General features: G+C 49.5%; 1 protein-coding gene across 1 annotated transcript; it reads right to left on the reverse strand.

The window, feature by feature from the left end:
• Positions 1-792: 792 nt before the first annotated feature.
• Positions 793-23,425, reverse strand: PTTG1IP (PTTG1 interacting protein). The gene is made up of 6 exons (XM_079766585.1): positions 23,237-23,425; positions 15,424-15,476; positions 11,901-12,009; positions 7,232-7,409; positions 6,203-6,249; positions 793-2,693 (listed from the first exon to the last, which is right to left on the reverse strand). Exons 1-6 carry the CDS (start codon positions 23,349-23,351, stop codon positions 2,650-2,652), a joined length of 546 nt encoding a protein of 181 aa, XP_079622711.1. The 5' UTR covers positions 23,352-23,425; the 3' UTR covers positions 793-2,649.
• Positions 23,426-23,767: the final 342 nt, after the last annotated feature.

Raw genomic sequence — 23,767 nt, forward strand, 5'->3', positions numbered from 1 at the left:
TTATGTGTTTCGAACGGGAGCCAAAGCTCAAAGGCAGAACTGCTTTCTCCTGGGGTTCTCTGTGTCTGATTCCAGCTAAGTAGTAGGGAAACCTGGGTTGGGTGTGTGTGTGGGGGGGGGTGGGGGGGGGGCGGGGAGGAAGTGGGCGTGCTGTACTGACTAGAGAGCTAACAGCGGGCTGGGCGGGGGCTGAGGGCAAGAGCACAGGGAGTTTCGGGGCACGGCATGGTCATTCCCCCTCAGCTAGGGTATTAAAGCTGAGAGTGCTCACACATCACGCGATGGGTTCAGAAGTCTATCTGTATCTAGAAAGTCTAACTGCCCTCACTCTCCAAGTTCAGACGGTCCCCAACTTATGATGGTTCTGACTTAATGATTTTTCAACTTTACAATGATGCAAAAGCAATACAAATTCAGCAGAAACTGTACTTTGGATTTTGAATTCTGGTCTTTTCCTGGGGTAGTACATGCTGTGTGATCCTCTTGTGATGCTGGGCAGCGGGTGATCTGCAGCTGCCTGTCAGCCACGTGATCACAGGGATCAAAACAACTGACACCCTACATGTCTGTCTTCCCTGTCAAACGGCTCTGCCCAACTGCAAGCTCAGGTGAGCTGCTGAGCACATCATTGCGAACTTGGCTGAGCTCTAATGCTGGGTCTGCTAGGTGGGCATATCACACGCATTTTCAACTTAGAACGAATGGGTTTATCAGGATGTAACCCATTGTCAGTTGAGGAGAATCTATAGCCATATCAATACCACTAAGAAATGAAACAAGGAACACAGGGTATTCAGCAAAAGCATGTATTAAACCATTTATTGGAAACTGGTTAAAAATTAAGGCACTCCAAACGTTATGGTTTCTTGAGGTTATAATTTTTGGTTGCTTTTAGAACTATTTCAGAGAAAAGCATGTGGACTGGGGTGGCCTTTCAGACGCCCTGGTGAGGGCCCCATGTCTCGTGAGAGGATTAAATACACTGTACTCACTGTGTTTAACAATCCCTAGCTCTACTGTCAGCTCAGCAACCTACATTGAGTGATTTTACATACATACTAACTACTGTATTAATACAAAGTTCATTAAAGTCGATTACGAAGTTTCTCCCATGAATAAACAGCAGAAAGTAAAAATTATCAGGCTGCTTTAAAATATTAAGGAATGTTTCGTAACACTGTAAATTGCTGTCAAATGCCCAGGTCAGAGAAATAAGACTACAGACTCTGTTAAAGGTTAGTTTCTCAGTTTTGTAGAATCGTTAATTCCCAGCACCGGTCTCCATGGTTCAAGGCGTGTCATGCTGTTTTGATCATCCTGGTCTGCATGTGAACTTTATGTGACGGTAGAGCAGCAGGAGTGTGAAGACTGAATGCATGGCTTCTTTTGTGTGCCTGCTGGCCTACTTTCCCGAAGCTGAATGTTCTTCTAATTCAAAGCAATCTGGCCCTGGGGAGTGTGCTCAGGTTTAAGAAAGGCTGCTTCCACTGTCCCTTCATTATCTGCTGCTGTCCCTGCCATGAGTTCAGTCTATTACTGAAGCCACGTTTCTTGCTCTGAAAGAAATGGAACCATCATATACGGTGCCACAGGGCACCCGGAGGCCCCCAATGACCTTGTGAGAACCCACCTCTAAAGGGAAGTCTCATGACACGCCTGAGCCAAAGGAGTGCGGCTCAGAGCCAGGTCATCTTAGAAGCAGGACAATCACCATTGTTTCTGTGTAGTGTGTGGAGATTCCCTCAGCTGGCCCTGGACACCCCACTTCCCAGGGCACAGAGCCCTTCCTCCTCAGGGCTGGCACACAGCCCAACGGCAGGGAGAGCTCAGAGCGCCTCACACACCGGACTGACACCTGTGTCACTGGGGCTAGAACAGCGAGCAGGCGCATGGGAGTACCCATCTTCTGCCTTAGGGAGGCTGTTTCAAAACTTCATTTATAATAGAGGTTTTCACTGGATAACAAGCTTCATGGTCTGCTAAAGATACAAATTAAAATGTCATACAATACATGGTCTGAACATTGATAGTGAAGTTTTCTGGTGAAATCTTTTAGGTGGGAAAATAAATCTAGGATTCAAAAAAAAGGTTTTCAATGAGTTCACTCTTCCATGTTCTTCATTGCAACTACAGCCTAGGAAGTAGGGCCCCTGACACTGTGTCCTGGACGCGGAAAGCCACCAGAATTGACATTTGGGAGACGGGGCAGAGGGACGCGAGGCCCGCACCTGTGGCTTCAGGGGGAAACGACGAGGGACTGGCCGATCCTCCCACGTCACACGCAGAGATGACTCTCCCGGCTGCTGTGTGGAGCTGTTAGTGGGTGGATGGGAAGAAGGTCCATGCCGCTGCAGCAGGAGGATGGCGTTAGTGTTGCGGATGTTGGTGTGCAATCAGCTTACAAACTGAGACGTGGAATGTGCATGATTCCTCCTCAAATTAAAAACAAAACACCTGCACAGGCTTAATATCTCAAGTGACTAAGTACAGGAACAGGAAAGGGCACAGAAGCTCACAAGAACGGACAGCATTCAGGGCAGCTGCGTCACGCTCACTCCATCAAGGTCAGCAGGCAGGATGGGGGTGGCCAGGCCTGCAGACTGCTGTTCCTAGGAGCGCCTTTGGGACTTGACACGGCAGGAGTGTGTTTTAGTTTTCAAACCTGGCATATGGGTTTTCTTCTTTAAACAAACCTGCAAACAACATGGACTTGGTTACAAGTGCATCTAGCCAACACCAAAGTTCAAGACAGCAATACAACTCAGCTTTCTATGGAGACTGACTGAGGCCGATAGGAAAATGGGGACCCTAAGCAGGTTCAAACACTACGCTCAACCTTTTCTCAAAGTCCAAGTACAGGACTTTAACACTGAAATGAAATGTGCCCAAACCAGTAATTTTATGAAAAACAGATCCCAAGAAATAAAGACTTACTTGCTCAAAGAGAAGTTAAGAAATTTAAAGCCGGGGAAAAAAATAAATTAAATAAATAGAAACAATAAATAAATTTAAAAATAAAGATGAGAAAACTGGAGCACACATATAGAAAAAAGAAAAGAAATTTAAAGCCAATATTTCTTCCCACAGATTAGTGGTAAGCTAATATTATACTGGGGGGAAAAATAAAGCACCTTCCTTTAAATGTCCTTATAAATGTGGATTAACTTTTAAAATTAAGGCTGTAAAAAGAACTAATAAGGCCACCATCAATTAAACTGTCAAGCATTTACATAAGTAGTAGAATCTATAGTGCTAAATAAATAGACTAGGAGTTTTCTCTTTGCATGTGGAAACACACACAGACTCTCTCTCTCTCTCTCTCTCTCTCTCTCTCGCTCAGTGAGAAGCTGTACTATACACTGAAATTATCTAGAGCCATTGCAACACACTTACTTACTGCAGGGTTTTTTCGGGCGGGGGTGGGGAAGAGATAAGAAGGGAGAAAGAGGCAGGGGATGCAACACGTTGCTTGTGTCAGAGGAGGAGGGGAGCCTCAGGCATTGGGGAGAAAGTGCACAGATTTGATAAAGAACTATCATATGGCAAATGCCAAGTACCAGCAGTCTAAGGCCATGCTGAAAAAGAAACAGCTCCCAGCTCTATTTCTAGTTCAGAAGGAAACTGTTCCGTGATACGGAAAGCAAACGCCTTCTAAAACAAGACCTGGGTTTCGCCTGCACTGGTGAAATGAGTGCACTCATGTGCCCTTCCCCTCACTACTGGGGACCCCTGGGACTTATTCCAGGCAGGAGGGTCTCCAAAGCCCAGGACATTCAAGGGGCTTCATACAAACGGGCACCCGAGTTAATTTCATCAGCACCATTAAAGGTCAAATTAACCACAAAAACGATAGAAACGAAGTGCATCAGTGCAGGAAGTGGCACCTCCACTGACAGCCCCGAGCCCTGGCCCACCAGGCCCGGCCCCACCAAGAGCAGCAGCACCACAAAGTGCAAGGTTTCTCCTGCTACAGCGCTTGGCACGCACCTTGACTTTTATTTACATGTGTATGTACTAGAGGCCCGGTGCACGAAATTCATGCACGGGGGGGGGGGGGGGGGGAGGGGAGGGTGGTGGTGTCCCCTCAGCCCGGCCTGCACCCTCTCGCAGTCCAGCACCCCTTGGGGGATGTCTGCCTGCCAGCTTAGGCCCAATTGCCCCAGGGATTGGGGCTAAGCCGGCAGTCAGACATCCCTCTCGCAGTCCAGGGCTCTCGCAGTCCGGGACCCCTTGCTCCTTACTGCCCACCTGCAGCGGGGGTGGGAGAGGCTTGCGCTGCTGCAGGTATGCTTGCCAGCCATGAGCCCAGCGTCTGGCGCCCGTCAGCTGAGCGGCATTCCCGCTGTGGGAATGCACTGACCACCAGGAGGCAGCTCCTGCATTGAGCATCTGCCCCCTGGTTGTCAGTGTGTGTCATAGTGACCAGTTGTTCTGCCATTCAGTCGATTTGCATATTAGGGTTTTATCATATAGGATTTTTGTTTGTTAATCCTCACTCGAGGATATTTTTCCATTGCTTTTTAGGGAGAGTGGAAGAGAGAGGGAAAGACAGAGAGAAGATCAATGTGAGAGAAACACATCTATTGGTTGCCTCCTGCACGAGCCCCGACAAGGGCCCAGGCCGGGGAGAAGCCTGCAACCAAGGTACATGTCCTTGACTGGAATTGAATCTGGGACCCTTTGGTCCATAGGCCATCGCTCTATCCACTGAGCCAAACCGGCTGGGGCTATTTACGTTAATATTAACCAGATGTCAAAGCTCCTTTTGAGGCTCCTCACTTTCGTGGAAAATCAAGCTGTCCCCAGTCACAGGCGTGTACACTGCCGTTCGGTGGGCATGGGCACGCACCCAGGGAGAGGCACCAGGGGAGAGGGGGCAGCATGCTGGCGCCACAGGACAAGGGAATTGCACCCACACAGGAGCCCATCACCACCTGTCCCGGGACAAGGCCCAACACTGGGGTTTGTGCTGTGGGCAGGAAGAGCATGGTGGCCAGGTGGCAAAGACAAATTGGTGCTCTGAGGAGGCCAAGGGGTGGGAATACACAAAAAAAAGGCTCTACTAGCCATCGGACGGCTCATCTTAAACAGAGGAGACCGAGCGGCAAGAGGAGGGCCAGCAGCCTCCTGCCTGGAACCAGCACTTGGAGGCCACCAAGGTCAACCCCAGCCTGAGGCCGAGCAGGATGCACAGCGCACAGCTGTGTCCTTCGGGAGGCCTGCAGAGACCGTGAGAAGGACGTCCAGCCAGTGGGCCAGCTGAACCAGCGTGCACAGCCCAGAGGACCAGCAGCTCTCGTCAGAGAACGGAGCCTTGAGGATTTACTACTTTAGTGAGTAGGATCCTAATATTCCACCACAACACAGTCTTTCCTTATATACACTGAGGGCTTCAAAATGAGCGCATTAGTCAGATAAGACTTTGACATGTTCCTGGTCGGATTTAGGATTTAGCACAGCTGCCTGGTCCACTTAACTGAATCCCCAGGTCACAAGGTCAAGAGAGGCAGCGTGGCTCAAGGCTAGAGGCCCCAGGGCTGTCATCAGTGAGGGCCTGGCCTCAGGACAGGCCAAGCAAGTCCACTTCTATCATTTCCCAAAACGCTGAGCAATCACTGAGCAGGAGTATCAACGCTCATGTTGTCCACGGATGTGAACCAACTAAACACAGGAGCAGACCTAATGTTCTCAAACACTAAAAAATAGCCTCACCACCCGACCCCCAATCTCTCCAAACAAAAACTGAAACAAACCCAGGGCAAAACACCCAGAAACAGGGAAAGGACAGCATGGCCTCAGTTCTGGCTGACTCCTTAAAGGAATGCAGCTCCACACACAGGAGTCAGGAGACCCCAGGGTGGAGGGAAGGCACAGAGGAGACCAGACTCACACCCTCCACCCCCTAACCCCCGGCAGACCTTTAAGGCAAACAAGATGGCAGACCAGGAAAGGGGCTACAGCGGACCCCTGTGACGGCCCGCACTTCATAAGCCACGTACCCCTGGAGAAGTTTGGCTGAGATAAAAATATTCATCTTTTAAGACATTGGATGGAATTAGTTCATAACGGCACCACCTGGAATAGTAGAGACATCTTTCCGTCCCCATAACCTACAGTTAGACCTCATGGGACGTCAACAATGACCAAGATGGCTTGGCATCAATTTCTCACCAACTGAAACAGAGATTCAGTAGATTCTCACCATATTTTTTTCTGATTTCATCATGCCTTGACTTCATCTCTGCCCTCCTAAAAAACAAACAAAACCTTGTTTAGCATCAACATACAATGAACTTTAAAAGAAGCATCTTTCATTTCCCCCAGCAGAGAAGCTGTGGTTTGTTCTCGTTTTCCAGGAGAGCAGGGTGGGCCGAGCTCGGCCATCAGGCCACACTCCCACTGGGACAGGCAAGGTGATGTGAGCACAGCCTTCTGAGCTGCTCCACTATCATGCTATTCAATTCTTTATTTCAATAAATGCAATTCAAATGTCCAATACTGATTTTTTAAAAAAATTGTTTTCTTATATAAAGAAATGGTAGCATTCAGTAAAAACCTTATGCTGGTTCTAAAGATGATGAGGAACAAGCAAAAGCTCGTTTTTATTTGAGGCCCATGACTTCAAGGGGATGACCTGGAGACCTGTGGGGCCTTAGGCCTTATCGGCTGCCATCATGACAAGTCAGCACCCTGTTCCTAATCAGGCAGGGACAGTGACCGAGGGCTGCATCACACACACACCTGCCAAATGCTCTGTAACCAGGAAAGGGGCTGATCAGCACTGGTGGCACAAGACCCAATTCGGCCAGGGGCTTGAGACAAGTGACCCGATCAAAGGCTTTCCTCCCTCTGAGCCTTGGTCTGCTGGTAAATGAAGATTGAAAAACTGCCTTCAATGGCTCCTGCCCCTCAGCATGAGAACCCACTACCATGACACTGCAAGCAGGAAGGCTCTGCCAGCTGCAACCTCCAGCTGCAGCCTGAGGTCACTGACTGGAGGAAGCAGACAGGGAAGCAGCAGGCCTAGGACAAGGAGGGTCGTGGCCACTGGCTAGGTCCCTGCATATAGAGCTTCTCACTCTTTGTACCACAACCTAGAAAAATCCACAAACACTTACACGTTGGTAGCTTTTAAAAACGGAAAAGACTTGTGACTTATCAGTGTCACTTTCCCGACCTGAGTCCCCTTGAAGGGCACTTCTCCCCCATGGGAATGGGTCTGTGGCCTCACCTTTCTTCCTGCCGTATTCTCCTCTCTTCCTGCTCCCTTATGGCCTTCTCCTCGCTTTTGTCTGGCTTCCGACTCTTCTTCTTTCTGCAGTAGCAGCAGTAGCAGCAGCATGTGGCAACCGCCAGGAGGATGAGGCCCCCAACCACCGACATGGCGATAATCAACGCCTCAAAGTTCACTGGAAGTGCAAAGGGGCCGAGTCAGAGCTGCTTGGAGCAGGAAACCCCGGGGAGCAGCATCCCCTCCTGGATGGTGAGCTATGTCAGAGCGAGGCCCAGGCCTGCAGAGCAGGCCTTTCTTAGTACACACTGTGCCATCTAACCATTTCTCCATTAATATAAGCCTGATGCAGCTCATTTAATTACTTAAGTCTAAGTCAAGAGCAATGCATTTATTTTGCACAGGAACTAAATTCTGATCATGGCAAGCAGGACAGGGAATGTGAAAATGGCTGCCTATCATGTCAATGAGTTTATGACTTCCTGTCTAGACCAAACTTCTGAGACAAAGACAAACTTAAGGCAAGTTTTACATTCTTTTCAGCTTCCCCTAAGGATTTATAAATGAAAACCAGTCACTATTTTTTAATTCAATCTGAACTCTAATACTTCTTTTGTGAATGTGTTTTTAATCATCGGTTAAAACAGCCACTGAAGCCCTGGCCAGTGTGGCTCAGTTGGTTGGGTGTCATCTCCTGCTCCACAGGGTTTCGGGCTCAATCCCCAGTAGGGGGCGTGCAGGAGGCAGCCTTTGGATGTTTTACTCTCACATCCATGTTTCGCTCTCTCTCTCTAAACAAATTTAAAAAAATCTTAAAAAACCCCACCAGCCATTGAAGACTTGAAGAGCCACCTGGCCAACAGTGGGTTCCAGGCTTCGCATACCCATACCAGCTCCAGCTGCTTCTGAAAATGAGGTTAAAATGCTACCACAGGAAGCGGATGATCTCTAATCTCACTTGTGGTCCAGGTGGGGCTTGGACGGTGAGTGTTCTGCTTTAGGGACAGGGAGGCAAGTGGAGGGCTTTGTGCCGGTGTGAACCCACCTCACATTCAGATTGGCTGCCAGCAGAAGAGCACTCACTTATGGGTTACTCAGTCATTTTACAATCAGGAACAGTGTGACATCTGACCAAATCCTTCTGAGCCATAACCGTGTTCTTTCCTTCCTTGACTTGCTCTAGAAGTGCTGGAGTTGCAATAGTTGTGAAACTAGAAAGAGACCTTCACTAGCAGATGGTGTCGTTTCTGACTCGAGAACTCTACAACAATCAACTTTAAAAATGACGGAGATCAATTAGATAGCTGGCTCTAAAATATACCTACCCCAAAATAGCTTCCCTGCTGAGCAGCTAAAACCAGTCATAAAATAAAAACAGAAATCATATTGTAATAGGAAGCAAAACCATGAGCCCTTTCCCTGTTATCCTGTATGGCAAATCTATGACACTCCACCAGAGGACGTAAGGAACGGCCCAGGGTGACCCAGATGATGGAGTGACATCTTGCTTCTGGACAAAGGTTCAAAATGGCCAAGTCCTCATTTTTCTCCAAGCAAACTTATATTTTTAAGATTATAATTAAAACTCCAAAACATTCTTGCCTAAACTGGATAAAAGGCTTCTAAATTGTAAGAATAAAAAGCACCTGTGCCCTGGCCGGCATGGGTCAGTGGTTGGAGCATTCGGGAAGCAACCAATCAATGTGTCTCTTCTCACATCAATGTTCCTCTCTCCCCTTCCTGTCTCTCCTCCTCTTTCCACTCTCTCTGAAGAGCAATGGAGAAAATATCCTCGGGTGAGGATAAACAAACAAAAAAGCACCTGTGGTGGCCCTGGAGAGGGGGAGGGGAAACAAAAAACCATCTGTGGTGTAAGGCCTAACATTAGTGTTAAGTGTACCCTGATGTCTGGTGAAACCAGGAGAGCCTTGAGTGGCCCAACAAGTTCCCCTCCCCACTTACTCCCACAGGTAAGGCCCCCAGCCAAACCACCGTCCTTATTCCGGGAACCAGGTGCAGGTGTCATTTCCCTGTCAGCCCTGGGAATTGCTCAAGCAATCACATCGTCTCTCTGACCCAGGCACCACACCCTCTTGTTACTGCAAAGCCTCCTCCCATAGCCCCTAACTCATCCAGCATCCCCTCCCCAAGGGCTGTGACTACAGGTGATGAGTAAACTGCCATGGATCTTGTCCGTCCAGTGTCAGGTGTCGGGTTTGACCTTCCCTGTAAGCCCTTGCCCTTGGGAGGGACTTCCATTTCACAAGAGAATTATCAAACCTGCCCTCCACCTGGAAAGGAGCTCATCATCATTAGCCTTCAGAGAAATGCACATTAAAACCACGGGGAGATGCTGCTCACACCCACCAGATGGACTACACCGAAGGTGACTGAGTGCCCAAGCACGGGCAGGGACGTGGAACAACTGGAAGCCCCACATTGCGTGGAGGAGCATGAGCGGGTACACCTCTCTGGAAAAATGCCTGCGGCCCCATAAGGACGAACATGTGGTGAGGCAGCAATTCTACGCCTACATGTATGCCCTGTGGAGGGAGCGCTGGCACACATCCAACACAGACCGCAGCAGCACCGCAAACGGCCCAAATGCCCTTCAGCAGCAGAATGGAGGCACACCTGAAGTCAGAGAGAGACAAACCGGCACACACAACACACAAGGAAGGGCCTCAGACATCCACACTACGGGATGAAGTCAGGTAAGGCAGCACAGGACTTCCTTCATGTGAAGGCAGGGACAGGCAGCAGCACCCTATGCTGATGGAAGTCAGTCCAGCAGTTACCTGCGGGGTCCTGACAGTAACCGCTGTGGGTGCCGGAAATGGTCTGTACATTTTGCTAAGGGGGGAATCACCTATGTACCCATGTAAACACTTACTGAATAGATGTATGTGTGTATACATGTGTGTTTATGTTGTAGACTGTATTCTATAAAGGGTGACTTAAGATGTGTGCACCCCAACAGAAGTTAAACTTCAACTTAAACAGCTCATGCTCAACACGCCAGGGTCCCAGGGTCCCCTGGTCCAGGAGTGATCTTTGTGAAACAGTGAGCAAGGACAGGTTCCATGGAGAAGACAGCGGACAGGACGGAAGCAGAGGGCAGTGAGGCCCAGTGAAGCCTTTCTGGTATGAGGACAGCAGAGAGAATGGTCAACTGGGTGGATATGACGAAGGGTACGTGGGCACATGCACACACGTGTACGCCCACACAGTAGGCCCCTCAACCACACACACACAATCCTGGATTCCCTGGGGCCTCAGCACTATAAGTGAGTCTTTCTAATGGAGGCTGATGGATTCTAAAATGGAAATCAATTAGAAAAAAGACAGATAAATAAGGAATAAGCTGCAGGCACACCAAGTGAAATATCCAAGAGTCCTAAGGAAACAACAGCTCCTTTATGCAGCTTAAGAAGGTGGCCTCGCCGTCGCCTCTGTAGCTCAGTTGGTTGAGTGTGTACAGTGCACCAAAAGGTTGCTGGTTCGATTGCTGGTCAGGACACAGGCACAGGTTGTGAATTCAATCCCCTGTCAGGGCACGTATAGAAGGCAACCCATTGATGTTTCTCTCTCACATCGGTGTTTCTTTTTCTCTCCCTCCCTCTCTCTCTAAAACCAATTTAAAAGTAAATAAATAGATAGATAGAAGGTGGTCTCTGTTTGACCCCAAACCTGAAGCCATATAAATAAAGGATTAATAAACCCAACCACATAAAAAGGAGTTCCGTGTAGCAACATATACCACTGACTAATTTAAAAGCAAACTAGAGTCCGTCGAGTACGGCTCAGTGGTTGAACGATGACCCATCAACCAGGAGGTCACGATTCGATTCCCGGTCAGGACACTTACTGTGGTTGTGAACTCCACAGGTTGTGCAGGAGGCAGTAGATCAATGATTCTCTCTCTTTATTGATGTTTCTCTCTTTCTCTCCCTCTCCCTAAAATCTATATATATATAATTTATTTTTATTTTTATTTTTTAGAGCAAACTAGAGCCTGACTGGTGTGGCTCAGGTGGTTGGAGAGTCATCCTGTGCACCAGAAGGTCATGGGTTTGATTCCTGGTTGGGGCACATGCCTAGGTTACAGGTTCGATCCCCAGTCAGGGTGCATATGGGAGGCAACTGATGGATGTGTCTCTCTCACATTAATGTTTCTCCCCCTCTCTCTCCCTTTCTCCTGCTCTAAAAAAATAAGTAAGTAAATACATAAAAGTAAACTAGAAAACAATCTGAATCTCACAAAGGGCTAATTTCTGATGAAAGAATACCTGTAACAACCATATGCAGACGACGGGACACAGGCCCATGCTGAGCAGGGATTCCTTGCTTGGGAAGTCAGAGCCCCTTCAGGAACCACAGGGATCAAGGTGGCCCACGAACACCACCAAGACACAAGGTGCTGAGCCATCCAAAAAGCAGCCTTCAACTCACCACCCCCAAGGGTGTGGAGACCCAGTGCAGAGCCAAGGCTGAGGCCTAAAGGTGGGCCTCCAGATCTGCAAGGACCCCCCCAGTTAAGACACCACAAGCTCTCACTGGCTCCCCAACTTCCCACTGGGAACATCAAAGAACTACTGGGAATACATTTTCTGGCAGCTTATGTTAATGAGCACAATCAAGAAGCCAATTTTATAAAATGACCACTTACCCCAACAAACGCCCCAGCGTGCAGAGCTCAGCTTACAAAGAGAAGCAGGTGGCAAGATTTTTGTCACTGGATAGTCCACGCATGTTTTATCCGTGTTGCACCAAAGACACTGAGAGAGATAAACATTAAATGTTAGAAATTCAAAGTAAACACCAAAGAACCAGACAGTCCAGGACCTGATTCCCTAAACCAGTGGTCGGCAAACTCATTAGTCAACGGAGCCAAATATCAACAGTACAACGATTGAAATTTCTTTTGAGAGCCAAATTTTTTAAACTTAAACTTCTTCTAATGCCACTTCTTCAAAAGAGACTCGCCCAGGCCGTGGTATTTTGTGGAAGTGCCACACTCAAGGGGCCAAAGAGCCGCAGTTTGCCGACCACTGCTCTAAATCATCAGCCACCTGGTCCGCTCACCCTTGGGGGATGGTAATGGCCTGGGCTCTCACCCCAACACAGAGGCTCAACTGCCCTCCAAGAACCATGTCACTCACACCTCTTTCATTAGGCACCCTGAATAGCCACACAGCCTCTGTGTTGTCATGAAAGATGCCAGGCAGCTCCCCCAGCCCAGGGCCTTTGCATGGCCTGTTCCTTCTGCCTGGAACATTCCTCTCAGACGCATGTGGCTCTCTAACCTCCTCCATGAGGCCTAACCTGGGCAACCTACTTAAAACTGTCCCCCTTACCTCCCTCCGCCCCTGCTGTCGCACTGCCTCCTGACACACTCAAGCTGCCTATCGTGGCCCATCATCAGGAGGATAGGCAACCATTTGCATCAATGAAGGATCCCGACCAGGCGGACCAAGGCTGGTCCTTGGCAGGAGCTCAGTATCTGTTAGTGGGCTTCTGTGACCATGATCACCACCGTGTAAAGACCCTACCTCTGACCTCTGCAAGAGCAGCCAGTGAGTATTACCTCAGCCGTCTTAAAGATAGTGCCACCGAGGCTCAAAGGCACCTACTGGAACCTCACAGAGGCCCCTAAGCCCCTACAGTGTCAGGGGAGAGGCGGTCTGGGGCAGGGACAGTGCCTTCACCCAGTGCGTGTGCGCGGGGGAGTCTGGAGCTGGCACTGTGGCGCTGGCAACAAAGGAAGTGGGGCTGAGGCTGCAGGACGTGCCTGCACAGGAAGAGCTTGGCTTGTTATTTTAGATCTTAAAGGTAACCGTTTTATGGCGTTCTTTTTCCTTTGAGATTTTAATAGGACACAAAGTCATGGTATTTATTTTTTTTTGGTCCCAGGTTAGGATGAACGTCTACTGCACAATATATTAGAATAAAGGCTCCCCAGGCCTCCTTATGTAACATCCACTTTACTGTGTTGTGTTTAAAATGGTTGAGCATACTTAATAAACAGCAGGAGAAAACCCTTTTTATTTTGGCTGTTTGAGAATATCTTGCATTTTAGTGGTTTTGTTCTGGTTTAACAATGTTTGGTAAATCTTCCATTTTCAAACAGCTTAAGTTTTAAATGTCTAATTTTCCATTTTTCTATGATGATTTTACCAAAAGCCATAGGTGTTCACAAGGAGGGTACGTTCTCTTCTGTGGGGTTGTTGTGGTTGTTTTTGTTACACGAGTGAGGGAATATGTTCATGGTACACAACTGAGTGACACCAACAGGACACAGAGCGCGCCCTCAGCCTCCCTCTGACCTGCTCAGGTCTTCCGGCCTCCGAGGCACCGCCCATCCTCCCAGAGACTCCTGTGCACTGCAGGCCACACGCACGGCCCACCCCTGCTTTCACCCATCTGCACGTGTGCGCCCACAGCTCTGACTTGACCTGTCTGGGTTCAGGGTGGGGGTCAGGACTTCAGATGATGTGCCCACCCCACTGTGATCTGAACACGTCCCTCAACGGCACCTCCCCAATCTCCTTCCCAGAGAGGTGAGAGTTGAACAGGACAGTGCTGCAAAGGTGCTCTGGGAACTGCAGAGCCACATAGACTCTAAGCCATTTTTACGGCTCAAATGACTTCAGTAGAAAAACCCAGACACTGAAAAGAAGCAACATCAAGAAAATGCCACCCTGCGGACCAGAGCTCCCCGGTCTGGTTCAGCGTTGTCAACGATAAGACCTGAAACTGCAGTACAAGCTCCTTTCTGGTTTCATTGGCAGAGGTAAGTCCTATAACCCACCAAATGTGTTTGGGACCCGAGACCCTCCCATGTTTTTGTAAAAACATGGCCCCATGTCTTGAAGGGGGAATCATCTGATCTTTCCTGACCCCTGCCCTTGGTGATTAAACCCTAATGTGAGGGAAAGAGAAACATAGGCTGTGTAGTTCCAACACACGCAAAGACCCGGCCACAGCGGGGAGGCAGCCTCCCCCAGGGCCCGAGGCCAAGCCCCACAAAGGGTGTTTTCTCTCCCAGCCATCCCTACCCTGGGTCAGCTTCTCTCGGGTCCTCGGTGCTGACCACACAGCGCTGCGGTGAAATGGAGCCAGACACTCACAGGCTGCTGGACCGGGTGCTGCCCAGGAAGTCAATGCCTGAGGAGTGGCAACTGGACCCTAACAAAGCAGCACTGTTCCCACAAGTCCTGTGACGGCCAGATGCAGTGGGAGGTTTCCCCAGCGTCACATGTAACTCTCCCTTCTCCCTGTGGCCTGCTGCACACACCTATGTGTTAGATCCCAGGACGGCCCCTGTGGAGGGGACCCACATGAGCCTTGGGCCTGCACTCCAGAGCAGTTGCCCTCTTGCTCAAGGTCACACAGGGACTTACAAGAACCAGGGACGTTGGGGCATCCTGGCTGTGAGGCTCACCTCCTGACTAGTGAGCTGTGAACAGTCTGATCCCACTGGACCAGATGCCCCCAACTCCCCCATTGACCTGGCGCCTGTGTCTCCCCTGGCTCTCGCCTCTCTTCCCCATTCCTGTGTGAAGAGCTGAGAGAGAAGGACCTCCCCGGCCCTGGTGGAGACGCGGGACACAGAGAGCTAGGACTTTGGCTGGAGATTTACAGGCGGCTCGCGTTCCTTTGACCCCTCAGCGGTGGATGACAGGGCTTTGGGCACACTCCTGCTGCATCTCCAGGGACCATCTGCAGATGGAGTCATAACCCCTGTCCCCAACAGGCCTCTATGGTCAATGACACCAACATGAGGCCCTAGTCACAGGTTAACAGTCACTGATTGACCCCTCAGCCCAGCGCTCATCCCATCTGCTCCTCTGTCCCCGCAATCCCCGTTCTGATCAGCACTGTGCACCAACGTTCACCACCACCTCAGGGGGGTCTGAGGCTTCCCCACCAGCCACACATGCTCCCACCACAGGCCTGGTGCACACCTTTTGTGACCCCATACCTGTTTCAGGAGTTAAATATGCCTATTAGTGATGCTCAGGTGGCATCTGCAGTCCCCTGGGACAGCTTGAGATGCCTGAGAAGGGCTAAAATAATATTTAATATCCATCACGAAAATCTCCCACATCCCCAACATCTGAGCCCTCAGCACACACCAGGGACACCCCCGTTAGCAAAAGTGGGCCTGCTTCCAGTCGCGTGCTACTTACGGAGACATTTTTCAGGCACTCTTGGCAAGTCTTGTTTGTGTTCTGGGAGCAAGCTGTGGGGGAAAAACAACATATCAGCCAGGAGGGCAGAGAGGGTGCTAGTGAGTGATGCACAGGGTCCTCTCCGGGTACCAAGCCTCCAGGGACAGAGTAGTTACTGAGCCCCGCTGCAGCAGGGCACCAAGAGGTATATGAAAACATCACACACGGTTGTACCCACGGGCGTCTTTCAGGAAAGGTGACTGAGCATCCCTCAGGAGGGGAGCCACGGGGTCAGATACCATGGACCACTAGCCAGCTGAGGCCACCAGCTCAGCAGCAGACACTCTCTGTGGAAGCTAAGACCACAGCAATGCCAGGCCCACTTGACTAACGCCAGGGCTTTGGCCCCTGGCCAGTCCCACCAGCCCCTCAGAGAGGGGTATGTTCTGGGCACACAGGGGAGAAGCTGGCTGCAATCCCTAGGAGCCGCGCTGGGGACCCTCCCAGCACTGTTGCTCCAGGGAGGGGTCAAACCCCACACCAAGAACGTGTGATAAGCGAAACTTTTCCAATATGACATCAGGCAGCTGCTATTACCCCACCCTATCCCTTAAAACAAACACACACTTTGAAAAGAGCTTTGCACAAACTCATTAATCACCAGGAACTGCAACTTAAAAGTCGCGATAATATACCACTTCATTACCATCAGAATGGCTAAAATTAAAGACTGACAATCCTAAATGTTGGCGAGGCTGCAGAGCAAGTGGGGACTCTCATACAGTTTTGCAGCGAGTACAAATTGGTTCTAGCACTTGAAAAATAGAGCTGGCACTTCCTCGTAAAACAAACATATATGTCTACCCTATGACTCAGCAATTCCACTCTTAGATATTTCACCCAGGAAAAATTAGAACATACGACCACAGGAAGACTTGTATAGGAGTGTTCATAGCAACTTTATTTTTAATATGCCAAAAGCTGAAAACAGCCCAGATGTCCAGGTATAGAATGATGGACAGACAAACACAGTCATACAATGGAACTCTATTCAGCCACAAAAAGTAGTACATACACTATATACACAAAAACACGAATGGATCTGTAAACAATCATCTAAATGGAGCCACTTGAACATGGAGCTGGAGCTGCCATGCCAAAGGAACTGCCTCGCGTGTTTCCATTCCCAAATCTTTGGGACGTTAGAACAGCGCAAAATAACCTTTGAACTGGGCCTGAGCAACCTTGTTTCTCAAAAAACTATTTGTAAAGACAACAAGAAAGCACATACTTATATAACTACTGGATTGAACATTAAAAATACTATTTAGCCCTGGCTGGTTTGGTTCAGTGGTTAGAACATAACCAACTGATGTTCTCTCTCGCCCCGCCCCCTCCCTTCCACTCTCTCTTTTAAAAAAAAAAAGGAAAAAATATCCTCGGGTGAGGATAAACACACACACACACACACACACACACACACACAGTTTAGATTTAATGTCACTATATTATGTTATCTGCACCAACAGCCTTCCTTCTACTGATATAATTGTTCCCCTTACCTTTCTCATAAATATCCATTGCTTCTGTCCCCTAACTGGGACAAGATCTGGGTTTCTGCCTGAATTAGTATATCTAGAATAACTATTCTTTTTTTAAAAAAATATATTTTATTGATTTTTTACAGAGAGGAATGGAGAAGGATAGAGAGCTAGAAACATCGATGAGAGAGAAACATCGATCAGCTGCCTCTTGCACACCTCCTACTGGGAATGTGCCCACAACCAAGGTACATGCCCTTGACCGGAATCGAACCTGGGACCCTTCAGTCCACAGGCCGATGCTCTATCCACTGAGCCAAACCGGTTTCGGCTAGAATAACTATTCTTATTGACCTCAGCTAAATGCTGCTGCCTCTCACTTGGAAAGGCCTTTTATTTTTAGGTTAGCATTATCTTATAACTCATCCACTGGCTTACTACTGTTCCTGCATTTCACTGTATGTACAAGATATCTTAAGGAAAAAAACCCATGAACTCTAGTTAATGACAGGCAGCGAAGTACTGGGGGGAAGTGTAGGATGTCTGTACCTTACTTCAAAAAGCCTTCACGGAAGGATGGGGGGTGGGGGAGGGACACTGGTACAGAGACGACACAGCACAAAATGAAGGATAAAAGCTGAGTTTGTTGGGTATATGAGTGCTGACTACTCTATTCTTTCAATTTTGCTGTATGAAGATTTTCATAATAAAATGTAGGGAAAAGAGCTTTAGCTTCTAGTTACATTTTTTTATTCACTGTGTTTGTTAAGTGGGACTTACTCTAAAATAATTGGTTCGTCTATTCAATAGTGTAGTTCTTCTACATCCCGTTTCTCTAAATAAAATCCTATTTATTTTATATGAAATATAAGTCTATTCTTTCATGTATTATTCTGCAGCAATTATTACCAAATACTACTCTTTTCAGCGTCTTTAATGGTGTGCTATTGGGTTTATGTTGAAGCTTATTTTTAAACTATTTTAAGTACTCAGAACAACAGATTTCATTTAGCTTCAGGAAGGTAAAGAAGATTGACAGCCCCTGAAATGCCTCGATTTCTCAAAACCCTACTAAGAGAGACAGGGTGACAGTGGCGTTTTGAGGACAGGCACCGCCATTTCAGAGGTCCCAATGCGCTGGCACTGGCAGAAGGGAGAAGCAAAGACCCCTGTGGTGTCAGGATGATGATGAACTCTGAAAAACTCGATTCCTAGCTCTGTCCACTAAGGGTCCTAGAAAGGACAACATACCCAGGAGCAAGGGGCATGTGTGGTGACCAGGTCTTGGTTTCTAGACGCTGTTCCCCAGTCAGAGAAACCAGGGCTCCTTGGAGAAACAGCAGATTGTAGAATTGGCACAGAGGAAGAACAAGATCAGCCCTGGGCAGCTTGATGTGCCAGAAAGTGGCGCAAGTTGATGGGTAAATGGTAAAAGGATCCAGAAGCAGATTGTGTGTGTGTGTGTGGGGGGGGGGGGGTCCTCCTTGTTAAACTGGGACCATTTAAACAACCAAGTGGATGACAGCAATGGACTCTGACCTCTTGAATTGTCCCTGGTTTCATACTGACATGAAATAAATATAGAGAGAAGGCAACTAGCAAAGGTGAAAGCATTTCCACTTTGCAACCATCACAGTAAACAGGGATGCCGAGACCATTGTGCCCATTGGTGGTGCCTTCCCATGTTAATCATCACTTCATCATGAGAAACTGCACCTGAAAAGTGATCAAAGTATCACCAGTATAACCTGTGACCACATGACAATGGGACCAAGTGACAGCAGGTGCCTCCCAGAGGGTGAGGGAGAAGGACAGTCACTGAGTGGTTGAATCCTGTCAAAATGCATTGGAATCAAATCAAAGAAGACCCACACAAGACCAAGCTGAGGGTCTTTCACAAAGCAGCTCTCTGAAAACACCGGAGACTGGGGAGCTGTTCCAGAGGAACAGATATTAAGAGACATAACTACATGGACCATGTGAGCCTGGATCAGGCCAGAGGACAGGATGGGGACATAGGACATTACTGGAAAACTGGGTACAAGGATGCCTATGTTAAATCAAGTATGCAAGTATCATTATCACTGGTGATTTTCCAGATTTTGGTCTTACATTCCCGTTATGTAAAAGAATCCTCATTCTCAGGAGACACACTCCCAAGAATTTAGGGGTCAAGGGTCACATCACAACTGACTCTCAAATAGTTTGGTTAAAGCTAACACGCAGACAAGGAGGAGTGGCAAAGAAGACATGGCAAATGCTGTGGGAACAGAAAGGGATTTGGAACTCATTGTTCTAGTTGTTTCTTCAGCTTATCTGTGGCTCTGAACTTTTTCTAAATAGAGAGTTAGGCAGGGGAGGTATGGGGGCGGGGGAGGGGGATCTGTATACCACCTAACACATCCACCCTCGAGTCCTTTTTGAAAACTTCTACAAGGAAGGACGCACTTACTCCTCAGGGGAGCAGGGGTGATGTGGGACAGGAAATTTTTTCACGGGGATTTTCATTTTTAAAGTCTTTGTGAACTGGTGTTACGTGAACTAAAAGAACCATGGTCCAAAGCACACAGCATAAACTTCATCCACCCCAGGGCCCCTGATTACCGGCCAGTATGAGTCAACAAAGAAGCATGGGAGGCGGAAGCCAAGCAAACTGCCCAGCCCTCCTCCTGCACCAGCACAGCCAGGAACAGGGCAGGTTTTCAACACAGGCAGAAACAGCATGTCAAACAAGTTCAGCGCTGGGAGGTCATCCTGCTCCAAACACCCCCATCCTCCCGCATGGTGAGCAAAGACAATACATGAACCATTTGCTACCGCTTCAAGGATGGGGCGTTTTCCTTCACTGCATCTCATCTCATCACAGGATACAGAAAACCATGTGCTCAGAGCCAGAGAATGCAAAAACAACAACATCAACAACACAGTTTCTTTCTTTTTTCTTTTTTTAAGATATATTTTTATTGATTTCAGAGAGTAAGGAAGGGAGAGAGAGAGAGAGAAACATCAATGATGAGAGAGAATCATTGGCCGACTTGCTCCTGCACACCCCCCTACTGGGGATCAAGCCCGCAACCGCAACCCGGGCCTGTGCCCTGACTGGGAATTGAAAGGTGATCTCCTGGTTCACAGGTCACACCAGCACTGTTTCTTAAGTCTCCTGCTGAATGTGAATGTCCTGCCTGACTTCTGAAAGCTGATGACTGATAAAATCTCCAACTTAGATTCTATATATTAACAATTAAAGAACTTCAGGTCTCACTCACTCTGGATTGTTCTTCTGTAGGATACACTAACCCATGACCCACTTTCCAGTTCTTCTCAGGTGAGTCAACTGATTAAGTACAAAAGATCATAGGCTAGCATGTGTAAAGAGATAATGTTTTTTAAAAATAAGGAAACAAGTAAGTCTATTACTTACGGTCCATATGTCATACAAGAGGCCAAAGGGCTGTAGCTGCTGAGCCCTTAGGCAGTGGAACAAGCCCCTTATTCGGGCGTGGTGCCCGCACTGCACGTGACTGAGCTGACACTGTCCATTTCACGTGAGAAATGAGGGCGGAAAATTCTCTAGGACAAAAAAGCCCTGCTCACCTTCCTTTCCCTGTAGAAAAGAGTAAAGACGGTAGTGCATAACACCATGGGCCACGTGTACAGAGCCTACCGAGAACACCTACGCTACCTGAGGAGAAAGCCCCAGTTCTTGGTGGGCAGCGGGAAGGAGGCTGCAGACCCCTGCAAACCCACCTGCTGCTACCAGGAGCAGTCAGGCTCTAGGGAGCTCCTTGGGGAACCTCTGTCTAAGACACCAGTCTAAGGTCCTTTAACGTGTCGTCTCTCCCTGAGATACAGATGAAACTCTAGCTAGGATGGAGTCTGACCCATGCACCATACAAGGGGAGGTCCAAAAGCACGGGAAGGTTTCTTCAACGTAATGAAATCGCCCTCAAGATCTTCAATGCCTGGTGGGTTCCTCCCGTTTCCCGCCAGCAAAGCGCACAAGTAGACAGTAGAAATTGTTGGTTTGGGATGGGCATGACGTATGCTTAGCATTCACACACCTGGGAGGGTTAATTTTACGTATCACCTTGACCGGGCTAAGGGATGCCTAGGGGGCTGGTAAAACCTTCCTTCTGAGTGTTGTCTACTTGCTGGAGCTAGGACTTCTATCTTCTCCTGCCCTGGGACATCGGTGCTCCTGGTTGCTGGGCCTTCAGACTAGGCTGCAACTTACACCACCGGCTTCCCGGTTCTCGGGCCCTTTGATTTGGACTGAGCTACACCACCCGCTTTTCTGGGCCTCCAGCCTGTAGACGGCAGATCTCGGGACTGCTCAGTCTCCAGTCATGTGAACCAATCCCTCAAGTAACTCTCTTTCGCTACAGCTATGCTGGTTCTGGAGAACACTCATCTCCTTACAAGGAAGACACAAATAGTGTACTCACATTCCTACAGAACTACAAGCAGAAAAAAATATCACACTAAGTACACACTCTGTGGGAAGGGGGAGCCTCAGTGCTCTAACAGTGCCCCCTCTCCAAATAAAGAGGAATGCAGACCCCAAGCGCACCTGGACAGCAAACACCATAACAACACGACACCATTGCTCCCATCTGACCATGTTGTTGATGAGAGAAACCACAGTTCACCCACCACCCACCCAGGACTCCAGGCACCTCTAGGAGACAGAAGTGGGATCCTATGAGCTAAAGCAGGGGTCCTCAAACTTTTTAAACAGGGGGCCAGTTCACTGTCCCTCAGACCGTTGGAGGGCCGGACTATAGTTTAAAAAAAAAACACTATGAACAAATTCCTATGCACACTGCACATATCTTATTTTGAAGTAAAAAAACAAAACAGCAAAAACACCCGCATATGGCCCGCGGGCCGTAGTTTGAGGACGCCTGAGCTAAAGCAAATGAGAGCAGCTTCCAACTGGACTGACAGCAAGTGTACACGTTGTGGCTAGAGAAGGAACTGCTTTTTACCAAAAAATATTAGGATAGTTTTAGTTTAATTCCCAAACACTTCAGGGCACTTCCTGACACGCACCCTCAGCCACTGAGAAGATTCTTGCGCAATTAAGATTCTTTTGCCAGACATGCATTCTGTTTCCTAAAAAGTACTCAGTCCCAATTTCTGCTGAGAATCCAACTTAGACCAAAAGTTCCCTCTACAGTGCAACTGGACTGCTCTGTTAACCAATGTCGCAAACACACACACGATTAATCTTAGAAGCAGATCAGAAGAAACACCAACCGTCCTGCACTGGAGTAAGTACGCAATAAGGTCACAAAGAGGAAAGGTGTCTACTGTGCTAAGCAGACGTTGACAAAGCCTGGGCTAACACGAGTGGAGAAAGACACTTGCCTCAGGCTGGGGCTACCTCCATTCTACTTGCAAAGATCTTGAAACAGAGACTTAAGAGGCCGGCCCCTGGCTCCATTTCCCACAACTAGTGATCGCAGGGGGAACTCCACACACAGCGGCCAGCTTGAAACATTGCCGAAACAGACGGACACTCCCGTCTCAGCTCACACACTTCCTCATTTTCCACCTGGCCCTGGGGCTGCGGCCCCCTCACCTGCACCTCCAGCAATACAGTACTCCGTGTCTGCAACTCTTTGGCCCTCAGGTCATGCAATTTGCTCCAGGAACACTCCCTCACCTACACCCCTCCCCACCCTCAGCACCCTGATAGCTTGTTTCTTGGTCAGTCTCCCCAGAAACTCAGCCTCTCAGGCACAGACAGGAACCCTGGATCACCACCGTGTTCCCAGCACCCGGCACGCACAGGTGGTTAATAACAGGTGGGATAAACCAAGGAAGAAGGCCCTCCGCAGTTCGGGGTGTGGCAGGGCATCATCAGCCCGACTCCAAGTGGCGCTGTGCATGCCTCCCTACCTCACCCTAATGCCTCTGGTAACCCCGAGTACCCCTCCTCGAGTGGGGCAGTGCGGCGGCTAGGACCACCTCGCACACCCCGCGGAGCGGTGGCGGCGGCTGAACCAAGACAAAGAGGTGGCCAGCCCCCTCCAGGGGCCCCAGCTGCGGCGAGACCCGCGTGACCGGACACTCGGGTGGCCACCCCCGCAGACCGCGGCCCGGAGGTGGAGCCGCGACCCCACGTAGCTGTGACCCCGCGTCCCAGAACCCCTAGGCCTCCACGCCCCCTGCCCGGCACCAGAACCCCGAGCCTCCCTTACCTTCCCGCCCGACCCCAGTACCCCGCACCCCCTCCGCGGCCCCGCCCCACCTTAGCACCCGAGCCCCCTCCGAGAGGTCCTCACCGGATCCGGGCGACTCCTGCACCGCGGCCGCCTGGAGGAGCAGCAGGAGCAGCGTGGCGCCGCCGAGGGGCAGCCCCCAGCGCACGGTCCGCCCGCAAGCCCCGCCGGAGCCCATGGTGGTAATGGCCCAGCCGGTCGGCGGGTCGGTGGTAAGTCCCGCAGCCTCGATCAGGAAAAGACTCGCGCCGGAAGTGGGCGGGGCGGGCGGCACTAGCGAGTGCGCAGCCGCGAGCCCAACTCGCCCCGCCCCTCGCCCTCGAGCCCACCCCTGGCGGAGGGTGCTCCCGCCTCCCAGCTTGACGCGAGCGGGGCTCAGTGCGCCTGCGCAGCGGGAAGGTGGGGGCTGCGAGGAGCGCCCCCTGTGGGTCAGTGCCCCTGCGCGGCTGAAAGGTAGGGTCGGTGCGAGGGTCGCTGTCTTTTGTTAAAATATATTTTTATTGATTTCAGAGAGGAAGGGGGAGGGAGAGAGAGATAGAAACATCAGTGATGAGAGAGAATCATTGATCGGCTGCTCCCACACGCCCTCTACTG

This window comes from Cnephaeus nilssonii (genome assembly GCF_951640355.1).
Source record: "Cnephaeus nilssonii genome assembly, chromosome: 3".
NCBI lineage: Eukaryota > Metazoa > Chordata > Mammalia > Chiroptera > Vespertilionidae > Cnephaeus > Cnephaeus nilssonii.

Bases quoted from the DNA above. Each gene is read 5' to 3' on its own strand.
- PTTG1IP (XM_079766585.1), bottom strand. From the start codon at position 23,351: ATGGGCTCCGGCGGGGCTTGCGGGCGGACCGTGCGCTGGGGGCTGCCC. The intron at 7,410-11,900 runs GTAAGTGGTCAT...TTGCACTTCCAG, and splicing joins ACGCTGGGGCGTTTGTTGGG to TGAACTTTGAGGCGTTGATT. The intron at 6,250-7,231 runs GTGAGGCCACAG...TTTGTTTTTTAG, and splicing joins AGAATACGGCAGGAAGAAAG to GAGGGCAGAGATGAAGTCAA.